The sequence below is a fragment of the Impatiens glandulifera genome, chromosome 2 (assembly GCF_907164915.1).
Source record: "Impatiens glandulifera chromosome 2, dImpGla2.1, whole genome shotgun sequence".
In the NCBI taxonomy this organism is placed as follows: Eukaryota; Viridiplantae; Streptophyta; class Magnoliopsida; order Ericales; family Balsaminaceae; genus Impatiens; species Impatiens glandulifera.
The window spans coordinates 47,532,725-47,544,179 of record NC_061863.1 but is presented as its reverse complement, the minus strand read 5'-3'; the positions used below and the strand labels follow the sequence as shown (position 1 = coordinate 47,544,179).

The 11,455-nt window shown below is 30.8% G+C and overlaps 1 protein-coding gene across 1 annotated transcript; it reads left to right on the top strand.

Annotated features, from left to right (window-relative positions):
• The first annotated feature begins 5,549 nt into the window (after window positions 1-5,549).
• LOC124926171 (mitochondrial-processing peptidase subunit alpha-like) lies at window positions 5,550-10,939 on the top strand. The gene is made up of 13 exons (XM_047466352.1): window positions 5,550-5,708; window positions 6,319-6,558; window positions 6,650-6,946; window positions 7,025-7,192; window positions 7,274-7,441; window positions 7,522-7,602; window positions 8,283-8,349; window positions 8,552-8,649; window positions 9,476-9,548; window positions 9,667-9,737; window positions 9,834-9,883; window positions 10,384-10,496; window positions 10,592-10,939. Exons 1-13 carry the CDS (start codon window positions 5,670-5,672, stop codon window positions 10,642-10,644), a joined length of 1,518 nt encoding a protein of 505 aa, XP_047322308.1. The 5' UTR covers window positions 5,550-5,669; the 3' UTR covers window positions 10,645-10,939.
• The last annotated feature ends 516 nt before the right edge of the window (window positions 10,940-11,455 follow it).

Below are 11,455 nucleotides of genomic sequence, written 5' to 3'. Positions count from 1 at the left end.
TATTTATTTATATTTAAATTCATTATTATATATATATATATTTAATTTTTTTTATAAATGTGATATATTTAAATTAATTTTTTTTATAAATGTAATATATTAAAATTATTCTTTTATATATATTAAATTATTTTTATTTTGATATATATTTTTTAAATTATTATTTTGTAAATTTAATTATTTATATTTTAATATATATATATATATATTTCAATTATTAATTTATATAACTTTTTAATAAAAAAATCAATGAATTTACCGACCACTCTCACCTATTTTGATGAAAAAAGATATCTCTATTGCCATAACAATACATTTAAATTATTATTTTTCATAAATATTTACTTAATATAATTTTGTATTATAAGTAGTTTAATCTAACTTTTTCATTTGATTATTTATTCATAACAAATTTAGTAGAAATATTCTAATTTTTATTGTATTATTGTTTGTCAACAAATTTTTATTAGTATTTAATTTAGCTTTTTTAATAAAATAATAATTTAAAATATATATATCAAAATATAAATAATTAAATTTATAAAAATAATAATTTAAAATATAAATAATTTTAATTTATACAAATAATAATTTAAATATATCAAACTTATAAAAATAATAATTTAATATATATATATATATTAATGAGTTTAAATATAAATAAATTAATTAATTAAAAAATAAAAAAAAATAATAAACTAAGTTAGTTTGAAAATTTAAATTTTAAACAGGAAAATGGTCATATTGAGAATTGGGATTTGACTAGATTCACATTAAGAATATGATTACTAGTTATATGTATTAGTTTTTTCACTTTATTTTTCTATTTTCTCTTCCGATAAATCTCATCTTCATTTAATATTGCGTTGTCTTCTTCCTCATGCACACGTCGACATCGACAAAAGTATGAATCGTTTGAAAAAGTAGCCGCCAGATCGGACCACCACGTTGTATCATTACACCTAGCCCTATGTAGCCGAAATCAAAGACCCAAAAGAACAAATCTTGGTCGTGGTGTGATGAGTCATTAATGAGTCCAGCCGAAATCAAATACCTAAGGTGAAGATCTCGAAGGTGTGGCCTATAAAAGGACCCTTAGGACATGACAAAATAAAAAGAAAATAAAGAGAACGAAGAATAGAGAAGAAAAGGAAGAACAAAATAAAAAAAAAGATAAAAGGTCCAAAAAATCGATAAAATTCTATCTACAGTTATGATTTAAATTTTTAAATTTTAATAATTAGATTTTGATAAATATTTAAAATTCAAATTTTAAAACAATAAATTTAAAAATTGGCAAAAAATTTAAAATAGAAATCATCGTTATGACTAGCCACGTATAAGTAAGCACGAAAGTAATTTCTTGAGTAACAAAGTCCCGACCACAAAATAAAATCTCTAAAATCAGGGATGGATTCAAAAGATATAGTTAGGGTGGGCTTAAAAAATATATATATATTTTTAATTAATTCAAAAGAAAAAGGAATAAATATATAATATGGACTATAATGTAATTTAAAAAGATATATCATATTAGTTGGTAGAAAAATATTATTATTATTTTTTTTAAATGTTGTAATATGTCTTAGTAATATATATATATATATATATATATATATATATATATATATATATATATATATATATATATATATATATATATTAATGTTAATTATTTTAAAGAATTAATTATTTATTGTTAAAAATATTTTGTACATAAAATAAATAAACATAATTTGAAAGATAAAAAATACTCAAAAATTATAAAAAAAACTCAAATAATATTATATCAAACAAATCTTTAAAATAACTATCATAAAAATAATAATAATCAAACAAACTCTAACAAATGTTTGATATTAGGTTTTTTTTTCTAAAAATTTATCCAAAAACTTATTATTTTCTCATATTTCACTTTATTTATCTCATAATTTTTATTATTTATGAAATAACAAAATACATTTTATTTAATATTTTTCTCTTATCTTTATATCTCATATATTTAAAAGATAGAATAATTAATAAAACTTACAAACATAATTTTTTAAAAATTAAATCAAATATAAATTATATCCATAACCAATATAAAATAAAATTGAAACAAACTCTAATATATTATAATATCTTTTTGACTCAAACTCAAATCACAATCAAATAACAAAACATCTCTTCTCAAATTCAGAATATAAAAGAAAGAAAAAATAATTCTGGGGTTCGTCTATGTCTAAAATGTGTTTAAATATGCGGAATTATTTTTCTTCTAATTTTTAAAAATTGGATGGAGTCTCTACTGTCTAAATTCGAATTTTATGATTTATTTAAAATAATTTAAAAATATTAAAAATATTTTTTAAAAGAAAGACATTAAAAACAAAATTTCTAACGAAATGAATACGAAAAATTGAGGCGCTACAACTTCTGAAGTGATTTTACTAGAGACTAATGTGGCATAGCTTGAAACAAATTTTTGCCCATTCAAAATCTTTTTAAAATTATTTTACACTTAAGAATAAACAAAAGGGTAAATGAGAACCCGAAACTTATCTAATTGGTTTACGTGAACCTTGTTTAAAAAGGAACAAACACCCTATTTATTTGAAGATATGTAACATATATATTACACGACACTCTTTACATATCTATTGAAATACGTGCAAATATTCGCCAAATGAAATAACAAATTATTCCATTTGAGCGATGATGCGAGAGATAAACCTCAAAACACGGGATCAATTCTTCTCTCCGATAGTGAGCTGTCTTTAGGACATATACATTATGGACATAGGTAAAATTTTCCAATTGAGTTAATACTTCCCAAAATTATGGTGATGTTAACCCCCTCCACTAACGACAACAAGAGGTGAATATCCCCAGCCTCCTTGAGAGGTCTTGGATTTGAGTCGTTAGGCGGTAAGTTCTGCACCTAGTTAAATGGTTAAGTGTGTTTGCGGGTTATGTGCTTAACCCCCTTGTGGCCACATTTTTTATCCTCTCTTCTAGCCTAGCGACAAATAGATGTGAATATCCCCAACCTCTTTGTGAGGTATTGGGTTCGAGCCCGTTAAGCGGCAAGTTCTGCTCCTAGTTAAATGATGAAGTGTGTTTGCGGGTTATGTCCTTAACCCCCTTGTAGCCAAAATTTTTCCCAAAAAAAATAAATACTCTCTTTCACCTATAAAAAAATCTTAGTCACATCACCCAAGACTTATCGCTTATAAACGATATAACTACGTCAAAAGGTCGTGTTACATGACTACTATATTTATAAATATAGTGTATTCATAAATATTCAAAGTGAAAGTGAACACCTTTAAGTATATTTTGGCTATCCAAATTAAACGACAAGAGCTATAATTCTTAAACTATGAGCATTTCCCAAATCAAAAAGAAATAGAATGGGAAAAGAGTTGTTCACTCACTTAAGAACATGTGTTTACGTCCACTATATGCATGTCACATGAGGCATTAAACCTTATCAAATCCACATACAACTAAAGATGACTCTCCGAGAATGTGATCCAAAAATCGGAAGGTTTACTAAGTCGTCAATTGCTGAAGAGGGGAGTTTCGTACAAAATGAGACATGATCATCTTCTAAAATTGTTATAATGAAAGCCATGATGACACAAATGACCGCACAAATGGTAACAATATCTTCAAAGGTCAAGAATAGTCTTAAAAAATGATTCAATGACCCCTATTCCACCAGCCGCTCATACACACACCATAACCAAACCTCCAATACTTGTCGATATAGTGTCTATGTACGGGGAATCTAATATTGAAAGGAATCAACTGACTTTGAAGCAAGTATAGCTCAACGAAATGGGAGGAGTTCGTGGTGAAATGAACGAACCACAATATGTCGACACTTTTCCTAGACCATTTCCGACTTCTCGGGTCAACGATCACATAAAAGTGTACGATGCAAAAATAACTCAATTGAAAGCCATGACCTTAAAGTTCAAGAGTAGTACAAAAAGATGACTAAAGGCAAGAGAACGAGAGCCCACAATACTTGGACGACTAAACTAATAGACGTCGAGAATGCTCTAATTCCCCGTGATTTAAAAATGTCGTCGCTCGATTAATTTGACAGAAAATAAACCTTCGAGTTTACATAAAAAATGTACGTAACCCTTGATCACCTATCATTCTGTCATATTTTTTTCATTATTTAATTATTTTTTTGAAATGATTAAACATTTTTTTTATTAATCCATAGTTGTCAAAAGACTATGGTCAAACATAACATAAAAAATATTAACCACGTGTATTAGGAAAATTTGATTTGACTTTTTGGCCAGCGCATAAAATAAATGCTCTGGCGACATTTTTTTTGGACGAAATGTCCCAATTGCGAGACGCAACCGGATGCCGTGTGATTTTTTTTTTATTTTGAAATAAAAAAATAAAAAAATTTCGTCTCGCGAATGCCGGTTGCGTCTCGCGACATGGACAAAATCGTCCAAAAAAAAGAAAAATGTGTCACAAACGCTTTTTGTTTTAAGTGCCGATCAAAAAGTCAAATAAGTGAATCATTAGGGTCATTCGTCAAATTTCCCGTATAATGTGGGTTAAAAATGAGATTAAACAAAAGAAATAGAGCTAAAAGTTTTTTTTTTAAACTCACATTTCACATCATGCTCTAAAAGTATGGTTTTATTAAAATCTTAAATAATTTGAAACTTAATAAAAAAACTATTTAGAATTAATAGATAACTTTCAAATAGAATTAAAAGTTTGAATGAATAATATGATATTATTAATAATTTAAAAAAAAAATTCAATATAATTTATTGTTTGTTTATTTAATTATTATAAAAATAGTAAAATTTATATTTATTCACTTATTTTATTCAAATTTTTTTTATTATTTTTTTTAAATTTATCATAAATTATTTTTAAGCCCACCTCAACTCTAAATTCCAGACTAATTATTAGGTTTTAGGAATAATTTATATTAAAAAAAATAATTGTTAATGATTAATATATTTTGGTAGAAATTAAAATAGTATTAATATATAATAAAATAATTTTTTTTATAAAAGAATATTAAAAATTTTAATATTTTATTAATAAATTAAATATGTATGTAATATGTATAATTATTCAAATTAAAAAAATTATAATCAAATAAGCTCTTACAAATAAATAGATTTAGGAATAAATATTTAATTTTTTTATTTTAAGTAAAAGAGAAATGTTTGTTAATATTAATATGAGGAGTGACAGAGAGAATTTGGTGAGGGAATGACTTGACATCAGAAATTATTTGATTTTTTCAGCAAACCTCACCAAATCCCTAAACAAATTCCATCACCTAATCATTTCTATATATATATATACATGTTATGTGTTCATATAAAATGTATTCATTTAAATTTTATTTTTATAAAAGTAAAAAATATAAACATTACATTTGAATTAATTTGCATTTTACACGTGTCATTACCTAAATATTTATGGTGAAGCCCATTATTAGGAACTCAGGCCCATTTGACAAGGGCCCGTCCGTTAAGTTTACACACGTGTCATTGTCAACGCGGTCGCTCGTGTTTTGGGTCATCATTTCCTGCGTCTTCTCCAAATCGCTCTTCATCGTTCTCCAACGTTTTTCAGATACGTGAATCAGGAAAACTCTGATCGTTATCGTGATCCACGTCGCCATGTACAGGAATACAGCGTCGCGGCTTAGAGTTCTTAAGGTCTTCTCTTCTCTCAACTCATTTACTTTTATCAATCTATGATTCTCTATTTTGTTGGATAAGAAATGATGCTCTCATGTTGAAAATTGGCGGTTACAGTAGTAATCTCAGCTCCTAAATGATGGCCAGATTGTTTTATTCTACCGATCTGGTTTAGGTGTATTCATCGTGGCAGTGTAATACTCGAAACTGACGATCAGATTGTCTAACTTTCTGATCTGACGTATTTGTTTGATTTTGAGAATGTTGTGAGCTAGGGATCCTAACTTAGACTCCTTGATTTGACTGAATAAATTCTTGCCTCCTTCAAGTTCCTTTACTTTTGGTGGCTAGAAAACTCGTTAGTGAAGGCATATGCCATGGAAGAAATAATAATATGTTGCTCAGTATGACATTAAATGGAGCTTCTCAATTTAATCGAATTTTGTACCTAGTTAAATGACAGAATTTTGTACCTAGCATTTAGTAAACATATAGATACATACATGCTTTTATTGTCTACTATAGTTCTCATTGATATGTACATGTTTTTGCAACATGTAGTTGTTTATAAGACTGACTAGATTTATGAATAAGAGACTAATGATAATTCATAATTTATTTGATACAGAGCCATGCTGCCCATGGATCACTGACCAGGTTTGCAAGTTCAAATGCTGTTGCTACAACATCATCATCTTCGGGGCTATTTTCCTGGCTGACAGGAGAGAAGTCAAGTTCACTCCCTTCTTTGCATGTCCCACTCAAGGGGGTTGAGCTACCCCCATCGTTGCCTGATCAAATTGAGCCGGGTAAAACCATCATAACAACACTACCGAATGGTGTCAAAATAGCTTCAGAACAATTTCCGGTATGTGTGGTCATTATGCTCTTGTGTCAGCACCACTAATTGTCATTGGTTGATTGTTGAAATAATATTGATTAGTTGATATCTTGGCCAGAGTCCTACTGCTTCAGTTGGGCTGTATGTAGATTGTGGATCAGTCTATGAGACACCATTATCTTCCGGAGCTTCACACCTATTAGAACGTATGGCCTTCAAGGGCACAAAAAACAGAAGCCATTTGCGTCTTGTGCGGGAAGTGGAGGCCATTGGTGGGCATGTGTCAGCCTCTGCTTCTCGGGAACAGATTGTGTACACTTACGATGCTCTGAAGACTTATGTTCCCGAGATGGTAGAAATACTTGTTGATTCTGTGAGAAATCCTGCATTCCTCGATTGGGAGGTTAAGGAACAAGTACATCTCCTGACCCAGATGCCCTCTTCTCCTTTTACATTGTTATTTCGTACTGATGAAACATAACTCCATCAACAGCTTTTGAAGGTAAAATCTGATATTGCTGAAGCATCCAACAATCCTCAAGCGTTGCTTTTGGAGGCATTGCACTCAGCTGGTTATGATGGTGCTCTAGGAAATCCTCTTTATGCACCACAGTCTGCAATCAGTGGATTGAATAGTGAAATACTGGAACACTTTGTTTCTGTGAGTCTGTGGGGGCATTAATGTTCTTTTTGGGTTGTTTTTCCTTTTTCATTTTATATATGTTGCCTTTTCCAATTTCAGGAAAATTATACAGCTCCTCGAATGGTCCTCGCAGCTTCAGGAGTTGAACATGAAGAACTTGTCAAAGTTGCAGAACTTCTTCTCTCAGACTTACCTGGTGTAGCTCGTGCTGAAGAGCCAAAATCAGTTTATACTGGCGGTGATTATCGTTGCCAGGCCGACTCTGGAGTATGCATGACCATATTGTTCAATTTTGTTTATTTTGGATTTAGCTTTTCCAAAATACCTGATATCTTACTCCTGTCCAGGTAGCCCATTTTGCCCTCGCATTTGAAGCCCCTGGTGGGTGGCGTAAGTTAAAAGATGGTGTTCTTTTGACTGTGCTTCAGGTACTCAATGTTGTGCTTGATAGAAAAAGAACCAAAATAACATAGTAGATAAATGATTGTTCTTTTTGTCTGATTTTGGCTGGAATTGTAGGTGAGATATAGAGAGACCCTATTCATATGAGAAAAATATTATAAGGATATGTGATATAAATAATCATCTCTCTTGATGAAGTCCATCAACCCTTTAGTGATAGATTCCAGGATAGATTCAGACCAAAGACACTGAACCTTTACAATTCAGGGATGCATTTGTGGAACACGCAATATTCTGATGAGAATGAATCTTATAAGGGACATGTTGAATCACAACAACATTTATTGCACTCAGCTTGTTTCTAGTTTTTTCCAATGAGGATATTAATCCTGTAACTCCAGTGAGTCGATCCATTAAATATTCTATGGAAGTTTTCTCACTTTAATGCAGAAACCAATTTTATGCATTTTCACTATTCCTTGATTCTAAGCACTTAGGACAAACTAAATATATTGCCACCTAAATTTCATGGTATTAAGATTAATATTTCCTAATATAATAGGCAACATTCACCATTGGTAAAATGAGGGAAACGATTCTGCTGTTGGAATCCTTATGTGAATTTTTTTGCACTTATATACTGCATTAAGAACTGTTCCTCTGATGTCAATAAAGCTGCACATTACTAGTTCGTTAACTTTTTTAGATGCTATTGGGAGGAGGTGGATCTTTCTCCGCAGGTGGTCCTGGAAAGGGAATGTACTCGCGGCTTTGTAAGTTTGTCCCTTCTATTGTCATACTAAGCCCTATATATCTAGAAAGTGCATAATAATGATGGTCATTTTTATGTTATTTTAACTATTCCAAGTATCCCTTTTTATCAGGCATTGCATTTTCTATCCAGGTTTAATAATGATTTTTTTAGTTCTTGCCTCACACATTTTATTTATTTGTTGGGATTTGTATATATGGCAGATCTTCGAGTTTTGAATGAACATGCACAAATTCAGTCTTTTTCTGCCTTTAGCAGCATTTACAATAGCACTGGGTTATTTGGAATTCAAGCATCCACGGTGAGCATTATCTGTTAACTCCAAGTTGTGTATTACTAAGGTCGATGGACTTTTGGTTCTATGAGGTTTGGTCTTTGCTCTTTCTGCATCAATATTTGTTAGACTTTTAGAAACCCAAGACTTGGTCTAGTGATTAGAAACCTAATTCACATGAGAGGTTAAGGATTCAAACTGTTATAGTAAAGAATAGATGAGACTAAGAGATTATAGTAGAAGTGTAGAACTATTAGACTCGAATGGATTCAAAGATATAAGGAGGACTACACCAATTCATTCATGAGTATAGTTCAGGGCTCTCTTCTTATGTAGGACCTGTCGTAACAACTTACTGCCAGGTCACTACCAGAATTAAAAGGGAAGCTAAGCTACTTAGAAATAAGGACAGCTGACTTGTATTTGTTATTCTAACAGCCAAGGGATTATCTTCTACTTAGCCTCATAGTCTTATTGTGCACCTTCTATTTATTCATGACACAAATCTTATCATTATTAAAAATATTTGTAAAACGACAGGTTTTGTCTTGATCTTTATGTCAAGATTTTTAAAACCTCACTACATTGCATCTCTTTAGTGTTCTATGTGATGTTGAATTTCCTTTAGTTCTTGTTTGTTACAACACAATATCCGTTGCGGGAGTAGATAATTTATTTGTGGAATACATTAATAGATTTGAAACTTGTTCTGAGAATGCTATTCCACCGAGGAGTTTGTTATTTAGTATACAATGATGTAATAGCAGAGTGGTGGTTGCACCTTTTGGCTTGTACTGTTGTTGTGTCAACAGTGTACCCTCTAAACTTGAGATTTCTTACATTTTCAATTCAGAGCCCAGATTTTCTGAAAAATGCTGTTGATATAGCGGTTAAAGAGCTCATTGCAGTTGCGACACCTGGAGAAGGTTTATTTCTCAAACTTTCATTATTCTTTGTTTTGTCAAATGTGCAAGTTTACCGGCTTTTATGTTGCTCACATTTACAATACTCCACCAACACATTTCTTTCTTTTGAAAAAAACAGTTGACCAGGTACAACTGGATCGTGCCAAACAGTCAACAAAGTCTGCTATTCTGATGCATCTCGAGTCCAGAGTATGCCGTCTTTTACTGAATTTAGAATAAAAAGTTTGGTATTGTGGTGGTCTATAATGTGGTGTTGTGTGCTTGTTGTCATTAATGAACTTGCAGATGATTATATCAGAAGATATTGGTAGACAAGTTTTGGCATATGGAGAGAGGTATGGTCTCATTATTGGATATTTATTTCCTAGCCAGTCATAGCTCTACATGCATATCGACTCGTTTATGTAAATCAGACTGCTCAGATTTGGTATTTTGTGACCCTATAGATGATGCCATCCTTTTGTTTCTCTTCCCACTACATTGGGGCTTATTTGAATAAATAAGTGGATTATTCAAGAAAAAAAGAAAAAAAACATGTAGAGATTACCTTTCTACCCTTTCATTTATTTATTTTTTAATGGATAAATTTAATAAAGAGAAATGATGATTTTATGAGGGTAATGATGATGTTAATAGTCTTATGGATTATTTGGAAATTTCAAAAGATCCAATCCAAGTAAATGAAAATATTGCTTCCCTGTGCATTTAGCTGATATTTATGTCCTTGAATGCATTTTGATACATAATATATATAATTATGGTAATGTTTTCCTTCAAAATGGTGCCTTTTGTACAAAATACATGTGACCTAACAAATAAACAATAAAATGTATAGGAAACCTGTTGGGGAATTCTTGAAAGCCATAGATGAGATCTCAATAGAAGATGTGACTTCCATTGCTAGAAAGCTTATATCTTCCCCTCTCACGATGGCTTCTTATGGAGACGGTAAGACTGCTCTTTTTGTGCTTTAGTAATATTTCAACTATTATTAATTAATTATTGACACTCACAAACACATTATTGTTGTTTGGCTCAAACAGTTCTTTATGCTCCATCCTACGATGAAGTTAGCAGGAAGTTCCATTCGCGATGAAACTGCATGTAAGTCGTCATAAATGGGGTACTGATCTGTTCTTTTGTGGTGCTTGATTCTTTAGGGTTGGCTTATATAAACCATTGAGATGTTAATCGTCTCTTGATATAAGTTCGAATCTCAGAATAAGATATAACACTATTTTTGTTTTTTTGGTTTGATGACCTACCATATATGTTGTTATTATTGTAAGCTTTGGCAGCTTAATGGCTCCCCTCTCAATAGACTTGTGTCACAGATTTCATCTGTATGAAATATATTAATCTTTTTAAGTAAAGAGCCTTAAAGTTGTGTATTTTGTTGAGGATTGTGAAACAAAGTTTCTCCTCCCCCCCTAGAAAGAGCAAAAATGAAGCTCCTAGGGAAAAAGACAAAGAACCCAATCCCCCAATGGGGGGGGGGACCATTTCATTAATTTAATGAGCATGTGACTACATTGTTCTTTCCATTATGATCACATTTTTTTTTATATTATTATTATTATTATATTATAAAATAATTCCATTGTATTCTCTCTACTTCGGGAAGAATCTATTTCCCTTTATTAAAACTGTTAAGCTTTAAGATTACATAACAATGAGGGGGAGGGTTTGGAGTTCAATTATTGGGTGGAGATGCAAATGGTAAATTTCTTGGATGCTTCCCCCACCACCGTCCACAACTAAAAACATGTCAGAAATCCTTATTGTTCCTTTCTGTCAGACCCATGATCTAATTGCTAGCTATTTTTCTCTTTTGTTATTTTGAATTACACTTTTTTGTGATAGTTAACAAAATTTGGAAAACCAACCCTAAATTTGTGCACAAAGAC

Coding starts and splice junctions, on each gene's coding strand:
- LOC124926171 (XM_047466352.1), top strand. CDS start 5,670: ATGTACAGGAATACAGCGTCGCGGCTTAGAGTTCTTAAG. Junction 7,603..8,282: donor TTCTTTTGACTGTGCTTCAG/GTACTCAATGTT, acceptor TAACTTTTTTAG/ATGCTATTGGGAGGAGGTGG. Junction 8,650..9,475: donor TTGGAATTCAAGCATCCACG/GTGAGCATTATC, acceptor TTTTCAATTCAG/AGCCCAGATTTTCTGAAAAA.